This window comes from Ovis aries, chromosome 15 (genome assembly GCF_016772045.2).
Source record: "Ovis aries strain OAR_USU_Benz2616 breed Rambouillet chromosome 15, ARS-UI_Ramb_v3.0, whole genome shotgun sequence".
Classification (NCBI taxonomy): Eukaryota; Metazoa; Chordata; class Mammalia; order Artiodactyla; family Bovidae; genus Ovis; species Ovis aries.
Window position 1 is genome coordinate 54546852 of NC_056068.1, and position 17564 is coordinate 54564415.

General features: G+C 40.8%; 2 protein-coding genes across 4 annotated transcripts in view; one reads left to right on the plus strand and one right to left on the minus strand.

The window, feature by feature from the left end:
• THAP12 (THAP domain containing 12) overlaps positions 1-16355 on the minus strand; it is a 29005-nt gene extending 12650 nt beyond the window's left edge. The window contains exons 1-2 of the mRNA XM_027979555.3: positions 15914-16355; positions 551-671 (exon numbers count right to left, since the gene is read on the minus strand). Of these exons, the coding sequence (XP_027835356.1) occupies positions 551-671; positions 15914-16002 (210 nt within the window). The 5' untranslated portion in view covers positions 16003-16355. The remainder of the gene's footprint in view (positions 1-550; positions 672-15913) is intronic.
• Positions 16356-16466: 111 nt separating this feature from the next.
• GVQW3 (GVQW motif containing 3) overlaps positions 16467-17564 on the plus strand; it is a 52224-nt gene continuing 51126 nt past the window's right edge. For all 3 annotated transcript variants that reach the window (XM_042233272.2, XM_027979558.3, XM_060399494.1), the window contains exon 1: positions 16467-17445. In XM_042233272.2, coding sequence (XP_042089206.1) covers positions 16981-17445 — 465 coding nt within the window. In that variant the 5' untranslated portion in view covers positions 16467-16980. The remainder of the gene's footprint in view (positions 17446-17564) is intronic.

Genomic DNA, 17564 nt, shown 5'->3' on the forward strand with positions numbered 1-17564 from the left:
AGTTAACTGTAATAAGATGGAGAAATTCAGGTCTTGATATGAAATTGCAAATTACTGATGAAAATGTTTTCATCACATGAACTGTATGATTTGCTTCATGTTGTATCCAGCACATAAAAATTAAGGGTAGGTTCTAACAGTACACACAAAAATTTGCAAAGAGCTCTATCCCTTGATGAAGATTTCACTCATATAAAAGCTCTAGAGAAGCTGTTCCAAATAAAAATGCCAAATTCACCTTAAACATACACATTTATAATCATCTAAAATTTTCTGAAGGCTACAAAAAAAGTTTAACAAGTGGTGACCTTTGATAAAGTGGGAATAGGGCATCAGAAATAGAAGCATTAAAACACACACACACATATACACAAAGGTTTTTAAGAACAAAATAGGTACTATTAAGTTCCAAATCTGTCTTCATCTTAAAGGAAAAAAAGTGGCAGGGTGTAAGGATACTCTCCAACATTAATATATAAAGATTTACATTTCCAACCAAAGAGTGAGTGAAAACAAAACAAACAAAAAAACAAACCTTCTGCTTACTTACAGTTCTGCAGATCATAGAAGTTTCAAAGTGTTTGGCACACAATCGATAATGCTTATTTAGTTGATCAGGTGTTTTATCTTCTAAGTCTGCTCTCCTACAGTTCTCCACCCACTTCTGGCATCTACAAAAATAAAGCCAAAATAAAACTACAGAATATGAGCTTAACATTCAAATTTCAGCATTCAGTTTTAAGGTAAATACCTATTATGGATAATAGATTTCTGCTCCTCTAGATACAAAAAATATAACATAATTTGGAGAAGTTGATTAATAACAAAATGAGAGCTGGTAGAAACCTCAGAAATCATTTAGTACATTCATTTACAGACAAGGTTAAGAAGTAACTTGTCAGAGTCATATACAAAATTAGCAGTAAAACTAGAACTTAAACTTGAATCTTTCAACTCCCAGGACATCCTAGCATCAGAGAGGACTTAATGATCAGCAGTACAAGCAAAAAACTGCACAACCACAAGGCCAGTGGCTTGACACTCCCCTTAGGATTTCAACTTAAACAAGCATATGAAAACACATTGTCACTGTAGAAAATTACAAAGTAGATGTTCTATAAATAACTAGAGTTTATTATGGAAGCATAATGGCTATATTCATCTGCTTTATTATAAACATGATTATCTACAATGATATGTGCAAACTAGATTGTAAGCTCCATGAATGCAGGGATTGTGTCTACACAATCTAGTACACAGATGGTGTTAAGAGATAGTGACTGAGACAAAGTCCATGTCCTCTTGGTGCTTAAATACCTGCAGGAAAAAATTAACATCATCTTCATCATCATAATGCTTATTAAGCACTTATTAAGAGCCAGCTGCTGCTGCTGTTTAGCCACTAAATCATGTCTGACTATTTGTGACCCCATGGACTGTACCAGACACTGCTCTAAATTGTTTTCAAAGAGGATAGAAATGTTCTATGCACCTAAAAGAGCAAAACTAAGCTCTTGGTAGAAATTTCAGGAAAACAAAATTACCATGGTGAAATGTTGATTATCTAACCTAAAATTGTAAAGCATTTCATTTGACCAAGAGGTATTAATTACTATACACAGTAAGGATGCCTAAGATGTCTGTATTTTAATCACATTCTTACATAGTTGTACAATGTGATTATAAATATTTTGATTTCAACATCTAAATTATTGGGTATAAAAACTCACTATACAACAATTGCCATATTGCTAGAGTTAAGTTTGTTTCTTAATTCTTAAATCTCTGGAGATCTTCCACACAAAACATCACTGTCTGTATTATTTCTGAACCAAATTGAAATAGCTTTCTGATAAAAACAAGACTCAGATTCAATCAAGAATAAGTTGACCAGTTCAGTTCAGTCAATGAGTCGTGTCCAACTCTTTGCAACCTCGTGAATCACAGCACACCAGGCCTCTCTGTCCATCACCAACTCCCGGAGTTCACTCAAACTCATATCCATCGAGTTGGTAATGCCATCCAGCCATCTCATCCTCTGTCGTCCCCTTCTCCTCCTGTCTCGAATCCTTCCCAGCATCAGGGTCTTTTCCAATGAGTCAACTCTTCGCATGAGGTGGCCAAAGTACTGGAGCTTCAGCTTTAGCATCAGTCCCTCCAATGAACACCCAGGATTGAATTCCTTTAGAATGGACTGGTTGGATCTCCTTGCAGTCCAAGGGACTCTCAAAAGTCTTCTCCAACACCACAATTCAAAAGCATCAATTCTTCAGCGCTCAGCTTTCTTCACAGTCCAACTCTCACATCCATACATGACCACTGGAAATACCACAGCCTTGACTGGACAGATCTTTGTTGGCAAAGTAATGTCTCTGCTTTTGAACATGCTGTCTAGGTTGGTTATAACTTTCCTTCCAAGGAGTAAGCCTCTTTTAATTTCATGGCTGCGATCACCATCTGCAGTGATTTTGGAGCCCAAAAAAATAAAGTCTGACACTGTTTCCCCACTTATTTGCCATGAAGTGATGGGACCAGATGCCATGATCTTAGTTTTCTGAATGTTGAGCTTTAGGCCAACTTTTTCACTTTCATCAAGAGGCTCTTTAGTTCCTCTTCACTTTCTGCCATAAGGGTGGTGTCATCTGCATATCTGAGGTTATTGATATTTCTCCCGGCAATTTTGATTCCAGCTTGTGCTTCCCTCCAGCCCAGCGTTTCTCATGATGTACTCTGCGTATAAGTTAAATAAGTAGGGTGACAATATACAGCCTTGACATACTCCTTTTCCTATTGGTGATAGAAGCAAGGTCCGATGCTGTAAAGAGCAATATTGCATAGGAACCTGGAATGTCAGGTCCATGAATCAAGGCAAAATGGAAGTGGTCAAACAGGAGGTGGCAAGAGTGAACACTGACATTCTAGGAGTCAGTGAACTAAAATGGACTAGAATGGGTGAATTTAACTCAGATGACCATCATATCTAGTACTGTGGGCAGGAATCCCTTAGAAGAAATGGAGTAGCCATCATGGTCAACAAGAGTCCAAAATGCAGTACTTGGATGCAATCTCAAAAATGACAGAATGATCTCTGTTCATTTCCAAGGCAAACCATTCAATATCACGGTAATACAAGTGTATGCCCCAACCAGTAATGCTGAAGAAGCTGAAGTTGAACGGTTCTATGAAGACCTACAAGACCATCTACAAGTAACACCCAAAAAAGATGTCCTTTTCATTATAGGGGACTGGAATGCAAAAGTAGGAAGTCAAGAAACACCTGGAGTAACCGGCAAATTTGGCCTTGGAGTATGGAATGAAGCAGGGCAAAGACTAATAGAGTTTTGCCAAGGGAACACACTGGTCATAGCAAACACCCTCTTCCAACAACACAAGAGAAGACTCTACATATGGACATCACCAGATGGTCAACACCAAAATCAGATTGATTACATTCTTTGCAGCCAAAGATGGAGACGCCTATACAGTCAGCAAAAACAAGAATGGGAGCTGACTGTGGCTCAGATCATGAACTTCTTATTGCCAAATTCAGACTTAAATTGAAGAAAGTAGGGAAAACCACTAGACCATTCAGGTATGACCTAAATCAAATCCCTTATGATTGATTATACAGTGGAAGTGAGAAATGGATTTAAGGGATTAGACCTGATAGACAGAGTGCCTGATGAACTATGGATGAAGGTTCATGACACTGTACAAGAGACAGGGATCAAGACCATTCCTAAGAAAAAGAAATGCAAAAAAGCAAAATGGCTGTCTGAAGAGGCTTTACAAATAGCTGTGAAAAGTTGAGCATAGGGCCCAATGAACTACACCTACTTGTTCCACATCAAATACCTAGAATAAATCTAATGAAAGATGTATAAGACTTCTAATAGAAAATACTTTTAATTTTTAGTTTCTTTTAGAAAAAAATTTTAAATAAATAAACGGAGCTATACACAAGTTCATGGACTGGTATGCTGAATCCTAAAGATATCAATTCTTCTCAAAATGATTTATTTATTTAATATAATCACAATCTCAAGAAGTTCTTTTATGCATGTCTCTTTGTGTGAGAGAGAGAAATGACAAAGATCATTCTAAAACTTTTTATACAGAAATTCAAAGGATCAGCATAGTCAAGACAATCTTGGGGGAAAAAGTCGAAAGACCTATCTTACCAGATAGACTTATTATAAAGCTTATTAAAACTGTGGTATTGGACTTCTCTGGTAGTCCAAAGGTTAAGACTCTGAGCTTCCACTGCAGGGGATGTGGGTTTCATCCCAGGTCGGGGAATTTCACATGACTCAAGGTGAAGTCAAAAAATATTAAAATAAAAATGCATATATCTTTTTTAAAAAGTGTGATATTGGCACAAAAACAATCAAAAAAGTAGAACAAAATGGACAGCTGTGGATGCTTAAGACAAAGGAATCATTGCACAGTAGTAAAGTTAAAAGTTTTCCAATAGTCCTGAATTGGCCATCCATATGGGAAAAAATTAATCTTGACCTGCACTTTCATCTACGGAAAATAAATTCCAAGTGAATTATAGACCTAAATATGAAAGGTAATACAATACAGTTTCTAAAAGATAACATAAAAGACTATCTTAATCACCTTGACACAAAGAACTCTTAAAAAGGCAACAGAAAAAAAGTCTAGAGGAAAAGATGAGTAAATTAGGCTACTTTATAGTTAATAACTTATTCATTAAAAGAATCATTAAAGAGTGAAATGGCAACCCACAAAATGGAAGAAGCGATCTGTAATATACTAATCTAACAATGAACTCATATCCAAAATATGTATGAAGAACTCCCTACAAATAATTCAGACAATCTAATATAAAAATGAGAAACTTGAATAGGCCAATACACATGAAAAAAATGCTCAGTAAAAAGAAAAATAAAAATTTTTAAAAACCTCAATCTCACTAGTCATTAGTAAAATGCTAATTAAAACTGTAACTAAATTATTACCACACACTCATAAGGATGAGTACAATGTAAAAGAAATAACACCAAATGTTGATGAGAAGGTGAAACAACTTTGCCCATCAAGGATAGAAATGATAAACTGTGGTATACTATTACATACAGACTACTATTTTGGCAATGGAATGAATGAACTAACTAGATCTCACAAACGTGTTGAGCAAAATAAGTCAGGAGTACACACTATAGGATTCCTTTCATATTAAGTTCAAGGGTAGGCAAAACTCATACATGGTGATTGTACAGAAAAAGAGTTCTTTAACACAGCAGGCATCAAGTTGCTATCTTCAGAAAGACTTTGTAAGGCTGGTCTTTTGGCTGATGTTGGAACTTGGCTTCTCTACACTGATATAAAAATTTCCTCTGATAAGGTGACTTTTAGTGCCTTGACTGTTCATGCAAACAGTATGACTTTTAATCAAAGTCTGTCCTTTTTCTGGGAGTCTGGAATTTTAGCATATGCTAAGCAGAGCGTGTCTAAGTGACCAGAACTCAATAAAAACTTTGGGCACTGGGTCTCTAAGGGCTTCTCTGGCGCAAATGCTGCATTTTCACTGCTGGAGAAAAGTGGACTCTGAGTGATCAGACATGGGAGGGAGAGAACATAAGGAAGACTACACACAGATCCTTCCAACTCTACTGTCTTTTCCCTCTCTTAGGATGCAGATGTGTGCTCTTACTACATTGCTGTAAGAAACATTAGCTGTGAGTACAACTATACACTGAGTATATACAGTACAGCTATATACTGAGCTGTGAGTACAACCATATACTTAGTACAAGTATACAGTGAGTTCTAAGAGTCCAAGTGAATCTCTGAATATGGGGGTGGCTTGGAGACCCCCTCAACATAGTAATGATAGTGAGAACAATGGATACATTTAGGGAGAGGTTAACAACCAGGAGTGGGTACTTTCTGAGGTACTGGCAATGTTTTCTATCTTGAACATGACCTGTGTATATTTACCTTACAAAAATTCATAAAATTCTAGACTACCATTTTTGCACTTTTCCCTATGGATGTCATATACCAATAAAACAGCTTCCCCTCACTCTTCCCCTCCCCGTCAATAGCCAACTAATCTAATGTGCATGTAGTTAAACAGTGCCTACCATGGGGGAGAGTAGGATAATAACTGAAAAGGACCACAAGGGAGAGGAAGTTTAGGATGTTAGTAATATTCTTTTTTTTTTTTAAATCTGGGCAAAATTTTCATGGACATGTTACTCTGAAAATCTAATAAGCTATATACTTATGATTTGCAATGTTCTGTGTATATATGCTTTACATCAATAAGTTATAAAAATTACATATGACCACAAGTCTTTTTTTTTACACATACATATATTTGTGTACATGTTAAAATATACACTTCTACAGTTATCTCTCAACCTTTTTTTAAAACTAATGTCTTCCCTGTCCTAGCTCTCCCTGTCACTGTTTTGTGTCCTTTTTTTCCCTTGGCACAGGGGAATGATTCCCCAAGTCCATCAACTTCCAAACTGGTCTTACCTTTCTGTGACCTCTTCTCCAAGTGGAAAATGCTTTAAAAAACCAATTTGAGAATACTATCTTTCTCTGATTAAGATCCTTTAGTGACTTCCCATTACTCTTAGGATAAAGAACCAACTCCTCATGAGTCTTACAAGATTCTGCACAATCTAACCCTTGTTTTCTTTTCCCTCTTCATATCACACCACCCTTCCACTTTACCACCTCACATGCCTTATTTCAGTTTCATGAATGCACTGTGATTCCTTTTATCATAGGGCTGTTCCCCATGCTGTTTATTCAACCTAGAATACTCTTCTTGTTGCTTTTTTCCACTTCCTTTGCACAGGAAAATCTATGCAAAGATCTGTCTTTAGATCTTCACTCAAATGTCACTTACTGAGGAAAATTTTTCAGATTTGAAAAAAAGTACGTACATCACACACACACACACACACACACACCCAGGAAGGTAAGACTATTCTACCTCCATGTACAGTAGTCTCCCCCTTATCCATGCGGGATATATTCCAAGACCCTCAGTGGGTGCCTGAAACCACATACAGTACTGACCCCTATATATACTATGTTTTTCCAATACTAATGGGTAGGTAGTGTATACAGTGTGGATAAGCTGGACAAAGGGATGATTCACATCCAGGACAGGACAGAGTGGGCCAGTGTAAGATTTCATCATGGCTACCCAGAACAGCTAAAGGTTATGAATTTCATCCTGCCAAACCCAAAGGTCACTTCCTGTCTTCAACTTAATGACCCTTTCAGTACCAGTCAACCATTACTGACCACTCCTTTTAAAGGTTTGAAATTTTTTCTTTCAATGGCCTCCTACTAATGCAAGATTTCCAAAACATATTCCAAAGAACACTAGTCAAAGAAATGCTCCAACTAAAAACAAAGGAGGTTTCATGGTCAAATAAATTTGGATAATATTACATACTTTATCCTACATTTGGGGTTTTAGATACTTCTCTGGGATCTTGAATAATTTAGCTAACCTCTCTGTGCCTGCTTTTCTCATCTGAAAGCAGAGACTATCTCAAAATTTATTGCAAGGGTTAACTGAAATAGTCTACATAAAACACACCGAATAGTGCTTGACACACAGACTATGACGCATTCTATAAGTATTACTGTTATTATTACAATTCGCAGCATTGTTTGGAGGATTAAATAAGATCATATGAAAGTACTTTAAGATTGTATCTTACAGAAACGATTCTCAAACATCATCATCTCAGGAGACCTTTACCCCTTAAATTATTGAGTACCTAAAGAAATCTTGTTTACACGCATTTTATCTATCAATATTTATGACTATAGAAACTGCAACTTAGAAATTTAAAAACATTAGTTTATTAAAAATAGCAATTCCATGACATGTTATCATAGATAACATTTTAATGAAATAACTACATTTTCCAAAACAAAAACCATTTAGTGAAAAGAATGGCACAGTTCACTATCTTTGCAAATCTCTTTTATGTCTAACTTTATAGAAGAAAGCTACAGTCTCACATCTGCTTTTGCATATAATCTGTTGCCATACGTTGTTTTGGCTGAAGTAAAAGAAAAAAATGACTTCTCAATGATATGCAGTTTAAAAGACTATTACAGTATTCCTGTTCCGTACATAATTGTGGATGTTCTTTGATAGGACACCGAAACTCCACAAGTGGTGGTTCTTAAAGATTAGCTGCAATGTGGAATCTGAAACCAGACTAATGAGCCTTTTCATACTGTTTGATTAAAATCCACTAGTCTAACTTGCACTTTGAATAGAACTTTCATCCACGTATGTCTTTGTAAAATCATGAATTTATCAGTTTGGAAAATCTTAGTAAGTTTGGCAGACTGGCTAAATGGTAACACATTTCATTATACGATATATTTTTTTAAAAGTCACATCAATATCACCACTGATCTCATCAGGAAAGTCTCATTAGAGAGTTGTCTAGCTCAAGATAATGAATATAAATTTTCCAAAATTCTAACTTTTGCTTGAATGCTTGGCTGTCAGTTGTTTTTCTTTAAGTGGCAGGCTTATTTTGTTCATTTCCAAGAAAATGTCTACAAACACCTATATCTGAAGTCATACTTAGAAAATTTTATAAAACACAATATATAACTTATCTGAGTAGTGACTTCATAATGTTATAAAGTCCCTGAAAAACTCCATGGTACACTCCTGAGATAATGAGCACAAAAAAGGCAAATAATGTCAGTGTTATTATGAAGTAGTTTTCACCTTTTTGACTCCCTGAAAGGGTCGTGGGGACCCTCCTGAATTCCTGGAAACCACCATTTTACATTGTACGCATTAGAGTATATCAACTCTCAGTTAACTCTGATTAAACTACCAAAGAATCTTACAAGACCTCACTACCTCAGGGGAAAGTCAGTACTGTCTGAGAAGAAAAAAGAATGTTTCAACTGCCCAGTTCAGTTCAGTTCAGTTCAATCGCTCAGTCGTGTCCGACTCTTTGTGACCCCATGAATTGCAGCACACAAGCCTCTTGATGAAAGTGAAAGAGGAGAGTGAAAATGTTGGCTTAAAGCTCAACATTTAGAAAACTAAGATCATGGCATCTGGTCCCATCACTTCATGGGAAATAGATGGGGAAACAGTAGAAACAGTGTCAGACTTTATTTTGGGGGGCTCCAAAATCACTGCAGATGGTGACTGCAGCCATGAAATTAAAAGACGCTTACTCCTTGGAAGAAAAGTTATGACCAACCTAGATAGCATATTCAAAAGCAGAGACATTCCTTCGCCAACAAAGGTCCATCTAGTCAAGGCTATGGTATTTCCAGTGGTCATGTATGGATGTGAGAGTTGGACTATGAAGAAAGCTGAGCGCTGAAAAATGGATGCTTTTGAATTGTGGTGTTGGAGAAGACTTTTGAGAGTCCCCTGGACTGCAAGAAGATCCAACCAGTCCATTCTGAAGGAGATCAGTCCTGGGTGTTCATTGGAAGGAATGATGCTGAATCTGAAACTCCAGTACTTTAGCCACCTCATGGGAAGAGTTGACTCATTGGAAAAGACCCTGATGGTGGGAGGGATTGGAGGCAGGAGGAGAAGGGGACGACAGAGGATGAGATGGCTGGATGGCATCACCGACTCAGTCGACGTGAGTTTTGAGTGAACTCCGGGAGTTGGTGATGGACAGGGAGGCCTGGCATGCTGCGATTCATGGGGTCACAAAGAGTCGCACACGACTGAGTGACTGAACTGAACTGAACTAACCTTATCTTCCTGCCACTGCCCTAAGGTAAGTTGATTTTATATATATATATATATATTTAAAGTGCATTATTGCTACATTTTCTAAACCAATATGAGGTATTAGGGTATGAAATTCCACAGAGTGCCATGTATTAATTATACTCTTGAATTTTAAGTTACTTCTAAAAAGCTGTTTTTAAAAGTGTGCACAGGGACTTCCCCAGTGGTACAGTGGGTAGGAACCCATCTGCCAATGCAGGGGACGTGGGTTTGATCCCTGATCTAGGAAGATTTCACATGCCACAGGCAACTAAAGCCAGTGCACCACAAATACTGGAGCCCGCATGCTCTAGGGCCTGCAAGCCACAACTAATGACCCCCTGTGTCACAGCTACTGAGCCCTGTGACCCATGCTCTGCAACAAAAAACCACAATGAGAAGCCTGTGCACCGCAACAAAGAGTACCCCTCACTCACTGCAACTAGAGAGAGCCTGCGTGCAGCAACAAAGACCCAGGGGACTAAAATTCTTTTCTCATGTACATGGAATTTATAAATAAAATGAATGGGAAATATACTATTTAACAGCATTAAGTATATTTATATTTATGGTTAGTTAACAATGTGAGTTAACTTTTGAATAATAGATGGGCTGGCAATGTCACCTTTTATCAACCCTCCCTACAACCCATTTACAGAAAAAAAAAAAAACCAAAACAAAACTATAACCACTAACCCTAACAATACAATTATTAATTCAGTAAGCAACTCTGGAAACTATTTCTTTATTATAATAAACTGGGCAGGGTGAAAAATTGTCAAATACAGTAGAATTTGAAATCCTATAGTATTGATTTTTGGTTCTGATACAAAGTTAAGACCTTTAATACATTAAGCAAAATTTGACAGACATAAAAGGACTAGTACTGTATGACTGACTTAGATAATATGAGTATAAAGTACCTAAAACAGAAAAATTCATGAAGACTGAAAATGGACTGGGGTAAAAAGTTACTGCTTAATAGTTAAGTTTTTGCTCAGGATAATGAAAAAGGCGTGGAAGTAGACAGTGGTGATGAATGCAGAACACAATGAATGGTAACTAATGCCATTGGATTATACACTCAAATATGCTTTTTTAAAAAATGATTAAAATGGCAAATTTTACACTACTGCCATTTACATAAGGTACTTGAGCATACATGGATTTTGGTATCCACAGGGGATTCCTGGAAACAATCCTCTATAGACACCTAGACACGCCTGCGTATTTTTATCAAAAAAATTTTAAATTAATAACATGATACACCAAAAGCCACTTAACTGCACATTTTAAAAAGGTGAATTGTATGGTATGCGAATATCTTAATAAAGATGTTTTTAAAAGAGTTTTTAAAGAGCTCGTAATTTGGTCATGAAATACTCAAAGGGCTCTTATATAGGTTGGTGCAAAAGTAATAGCCGTCTCGCACTGTTGAACTTTGCTGTTTGACAGTGGAATACATTCTTATACAAATATGGCTATACATCATTTTAATGCTACCCGTCTGATCCACTACAGCCTTCTGAATCCTGGTGAAACTATTACATCTGAGAAGTACGCTCAGCAAATCAGTGAGATGAACCAAAAACTGCAATGCCTGCAACCGGCATTGGTCAACAGAATGGGCCCAATTCTCCTCCACAGCACATCATACAACCAACGCTTCAAAAGTTGAATATACTGGGCTATGAAGTTTTGCCTCATCCGCCATATTCACCTGACCTCTCATGAACCAACTACTACTTCTTCAAGTATCTGGACAACTTTTTTGCAGACAAAATGCTTCCACAACCAGCAAGAGGCAGAAAATATTCTCCAAGAGTTTGTCAAATCCAGAAGCACCATTTTTTATACTACAGGAATAACAAACTTATTTCTCGTTGGCAAAAATGTTTTGATTGTAATTGTTCCTCTAATAAAGATATATTTGAGCCTAGTTATAATGATTTAAAATTCATGGTCGAAAACCACAGTTACTTTTTCACCAACCTAATAAAACAGGGCAGAGTCCAGTGCTAGTCCCTGACAGTCCAGTGGTTAAGACTCTGTACTGCCACTACAAGGGACATGGGTTCAATCCCTAGTCAGGGAACTAAGAGCCTGCATGTCACAAGGCCAGGCCAAAAACCAAATTAAAAAATAGATAAAACAGGACACAGCTTTGTTCACTGTCACCTGAGAACAAAAGACCTCCAAAGCATAAATTATAAGGGGGAGGCACATTTCCACTCGATACAAGGAAGAAACAATAGTCAATGCTGTCCAGAATCCTCAAGTATTCCCTCACAAAACTGTAATTCAAAAGACACATGCATCCCCATGTTTATAGCAGCGCTATTCACAATAGCCAAGACATAGAAACAATCTAAATGTCCATCGAAAGATGGATAAAGAAAATGAGGTACATATCTATGATGGAATACTACTCAAGACATAACAAAGAATTTAACAATGTCATTTGCCGTAACATGGATGGACTTAGAGATTACCATACTAAGTCAGTCAGAAAAAAAAAGACAATACCATACGATATCACTTATATGTGGAATCTAAAACACGACACAAATGAACCTATCTACTAAAGAGAAACAGACTCACAGACATAAAGGACATACTTGTGGTTGCGAGGAGGGTTGGACTGGGAGTTTGGGGTTAGCAGACACAAACTATTACTCATAGAATGGATAAACAGCAAGGTCCTATTGTGTAGCACAGGGAACTACATTCAATATGTGATAAAACATACCGTAAAATAATTTTTAAAAGAATGTGTGTACTGGAAAAAATTTTTAAAAGAGAGTGTGTGTGTGTATATATATATAACTAAATCATTTTGCTGTGTAGCAGAAATAATACAACACTGGAAATAAACTATACTTCAATTTTTTTTTTTTAAGGCAAAAAATCCTAGAGTCATTCTTGACTTCTGTTTTTCTCTTACAACCTATATCTACACCATTAAAAATCCTGCTGGCTTCACCTGCCAAATAAACCTCAAACACAACTACTTACCACCTCCACCTCTATAAACTTAGATTACTGCAATTAAACCTGGATTACTCCAACTGCCTTTAACTGGTCTTTCTGCTCTCACCTTTGCTTCCCTACAATGTACTCATCAAGTTAGCCAGTGATTCTGTTAAATATTTAAGTCTCTCTTCTAAACCCTTTGAAGACTTCCTATTTCACTCAGGATGCCATTGTGCTTTCCACAGCCTACAATAACCTACACAATTTGCACCTACCACAAACACATGTACATTTTTCTGGTCTCATCTCTTCCTCTCCCATGTCCCTTTGGGCTTCCCTGGTGGCTCAGAAGGTAAAGAATCTGCCTGCAATGGGGAAGACCATGGTTTGATCCCCGGGTAGGGAAGATCTCCTGAAGAAGGGAATGGCAACCCACGCCAGTACTCTTGCCTGGAGAATTTCATGGACAGAGGAGCCAGGCAGGCTACAATACATGGAGTGGAGAAAAGAGTCAGACGCGACTGAGTGACTGACCTTCCTTAAATCAGCTTGAGGACTCCTGCTTGTACCTCTAACAAGCATGCCCTGCCTTTACATTTACTGTTTCTACAGACTGAAATGTACTTCCCCTGGACACTTCCATGGGTGACTCCCTTACCTACTTAGGGTCTTTGCTCAAATAGACTTTCTTAGTGAGGCCTTCCTGATAATCCTGTTTAAAATAGCAACTGTGCCTCCCCTGCTGCTGCTGCTAAGTCACTTCAGTCGTGTCCAACTCTGTGAGACCCCATAGACGGCAGCCCACCAGGCTCCCTGGTCCCTGGGATTCTCCAGGCAAGAACACTGGAGTGGGTTGCCATTTGCTTCTCCAGTGCATGAAAGTGAAAAGTGAAAGTGAAGTCGCTCAGTCCTGCCGGACTCTTAGCGACTCCATGGACTGCGGCCCACCAGGCTCCTCTGTCCGTGCGATTTTCCAGGCGAGAGGACTGGAGTGGGGTGCCACTGCCTTCTCCGGTGCCTCCCCTACTACTCCTATTCCCCTACCCTCCCGGGCCCCTCCCGTCAAACATTTGCTTTTTCTCCATAATATTATGACTGTGTGGATCACAATAAACTGTGGAAATTTCTGAAAGAGATGGGAATACCAGACCACCTGACCTGCCTCTTGAGAAACCTCAGGAAGCAACAGTTGGAACTGGACTTGGAACAACAGACTGGTTCCAAATAGGAAAAGGAGTATGTCAAGGTTGTATATTGTCACCTTGCTTATTTAACTTCTATGCAGAGTACATCATGAGAAATGCTGGGCTAGAAGAAGCACAAGCTGGAATCAAGATTGCCAGGAGAAATATCAATAACCTCAGATATGCAGATGACACCACCCTTATGGCAGAAAGTGAAGAGGAACTAAAAGCCTCTTGATGAAAGTCAAAGTGGAGAGTGAAAAAATTGGCTTAAAGCTCAACATTCAGAAAACAAAGATCATGGCATCTGGTCCCCATCACTTCATGGGAAATAGATGGGGAAACAGTGGAAACAGTGTCAGACTTTATTTTTGGGGGGCTCCAAAATCACTGCAGATAGTGACTGCAGCCATGAAATTAAAAGACGCTTAGTCCTTGGAAGGAAAGTTATGACCAACCTAGATAGCATATTGAAAAGCAGAGACATTACTTTGCCGACTAAGGTCCGTCTAGTCAAGGCTATGTTTTTTTCCAGTGGTCACGTATGGATGCGAGAGTTGGACTGTGAAGAAAGCTGAGCACCAAAGAATTGATGCTTTTGAATTGTGGTGTTGGAGAAGACTTTTGAGAGTCCCTTGGACTGCAAGGAGATCCAACCTGTCCATTCTGAAGATCAGCCCTGGGGTTTCTTTGGAGGGACTGATGCTAAAGCTGAAACTCCAGTACTTTGGCCACCTCATGCGAAGAGTTGACTCATTGGAAAAGACTGATGCAGGGAGGGATTGGGGCAGGAGGAAAGGGGACGACAGAGGATGAGATGGCTGGATGGCATCACCGACTCAGTCGACGTGAGTTCTGAGTGAACTCCGGGAGTTGGTGATGGACAGGGAGACCTGCCGTGCTGCGATTTATGGGGTCGCAAAGAGTCGCAGACGATTGAGCGACTGAACTGAACTGATTCATCACCATCTGATACACGGTGTATCTACTTATTTTCCCCCACTAGAATGTAAACTCCATGAGAACAGAGTCTTCGTTTTAGTTATCTATTCTCTCTCAGTGCTCAGAACAATGTCTAGTACATAGTAGGCCTTCTATAAATATTTGTAGAACAGCACGCTATATTATAATTGGCTACTTATATATACATTATATATCTACCTCCTTATATTGATTGTAAGCTTTCTGCAGGCAGGAACGCTGTCTCGTAAACTCTGAATTTCTGGGACCTCTAACGTTAGTGCCCTGACACACACAGTAGATACTGACCTGAAATGAATGAACCAACAAGACATGCCAAGGAAAAATCCTCAGACTTTCAAATACAGTCCCTACTCTATCACTCTCTAAATATAAGTGAGAGCGGGTGTGTTACCTCAAGGATGACGTTTCAATAACAACTACCAAGCCCTCTCGCGTACCCGTCCTCTCCCACGCCCGTTATCCCCACATTAACCAAGTGAGATAATGAGTAACGGTCAGAAACAGAATTTGAACCATGAACAAGTCCGAAGGAAGGGAGTAGTTGTGACTGGAGATCAAAGGTGGTCAGACTTCGAAAAGAAACATTGTCCCGGGGATAGAAGGGCCCCGGAGACCACAACCATAGATTCCAGGTCCCTCTTTTGACAGCTAGGCTAACTAAAGCCCAGAGAGGAAAGCGGCTTGTCCGAGGTCACACAATAAGCAAATCAGGGCGAGAACCCACCTTACCCACTCGCGCCGCCCAGTTGCCTCTTATTCGAGTCGTGCCCAACACGCAGAGCCCCCGCGGACACACGTGCTCCGAGGCCCCCGAGCGCCCGCCGCCCACCGCTCCAGGCCAGCTCCCCACCTCGGAGCCGGGTTTGGGTCAACAATTGTGCGCCCCCCCCCCCCAATACGCTCCTCTTAGCCCTGGAGCTTGCCCAGGGCCAGCGGTTGGCAGCACGAACCGCCGAAGAGGGCCCGGGCTACCAGCTCCGCGCCCGCCGCTCACCTGGCCGGATCCCGCGGGAACCTAAAGAAGGCCAGGTCCGATTGCGTGCTCTTCCGCGTGCAGTTGGGGGCCGCGCAGAAGTTCGGCATCGTTGTCTGCCCGCCGGCCGACCCAGCCCTCCCCTCCCCGCCTCCTCAGGGCAGCCCGCCCGCCCGTCGGGGCCGGGGAGGGGAGCCAGGCCGGCCGGCCGGCCCGTGAGGGCCGGTTCGCTGGGGGGGAGGGGCGGGCGAGAAGCCGCGAGGGGCAGGAGGGGCGCCGCGGTCCGAGGCCGGGCTGGGGACGCGGCTCCACAGTGCTGTGAGCGGCCGGGAGGATTTACCGCCGCCGCCGCCGCTGGTGCACCTCCCGCCCGCCCGGGACGCTGCCGCCTCCTTCCCACAATGCACCCTGGCGCCCGGGGGTGCCCTCTCTTCCCTCAGCCTTCCTTCCCCGCCCCCTCCTTTCCGCCGACTTCTCCCCGGGCGGGTACGCGCAAGGAAGCGCGCCCGCTCGGGTGTGGCGAAGCAGAGGCGGGGCCTGGCGCAGGCTGCCGCAGTGCGCCTGCGCACGGCCTACCCGCGAAGGGAGGGAATGGCGCATGCGGGCGTGTCTCCAGGGACTCTAGAGGCTCCAAGCCCTCTGCAGCTCCGGTAGGTTTGGCGTGCGCGGGTTTCCGCAGAGCCTGCACGTTACAACACCGATGCGTCGTTTCTTGCTTCTTTAAATTGCCACCACGTAGGCTTCTACTGCAGAGATTGCCTTAGACTCTTCAGAGCCGCGGTCAACTGGACGATCTTGGTGACTGATTTGCACACCCCCATTAGATCTTCGTGCCCGAGTTGGACGCAGACGTGGGTTGTAGGAGATTTCATTTTCCCCAGCTTTGCAGCTACACTGTGGCCCCGTTAGCTTCTAGATTGGAAGCCCCAGGGGTTAAGATTCAGAAAAGCAATTACTCTTACCTCATGAGGCTTCCAGAGGAGCAAGAATAGCGGCTTGATTCCACCTGCACCCCTATAGAGATTGATCCCTCTGTCTTTCCTTCACAGTTGTGGCATTTTAACGTTCTGTGTTGCTTAAGCCCCAAAATGAGTGACCGATACCTAGAACAAAGGATTAGTATCAAATTTTGCGTGAAACTGAACAAGTCTGCAAGTGAGACTCACCATCTTTTAAAAGAAGCTTACGGGGATGAAGTCATGTCAAGGGCCAGAGTTTTCGACTGGCACAAAAGGTTTAAAAAAGGACGCGAAGACATTCGAGATGATGCCAGAAGTGGTCGTCCTGTCACCCACCGGACGGATGAAAATATTAAGAAAGTCAAGGACTTGGTCTGTTCGAATAGGCAGTTAACCGTGAGGATGATGGCCGAAGAGTTAAATTTAGATAAAGAAACTGTTAGGCTCATTCTGAAAGAAAACTTGAATATGAGGAAAGTATCTGCAAAAGTTATATCGGGTATTTTGAAGGATGAACCTAAACCTCGGAAACTTGACTTTTGCTCTGATCTTTCAAAGGAAACTAGGAAAAACAGCTCATGTGTGAGGAAAAAGGTAAGGAATTCTGAAGCATGCAGTCATCTCCAATGAGAAGCTGGTGAGGAAATGCCTCTGCCTGTATCCCATCCCAAAATCCGTTTCCCTGCCAGCCAGCTGCTGCAGACTTGTCTTCA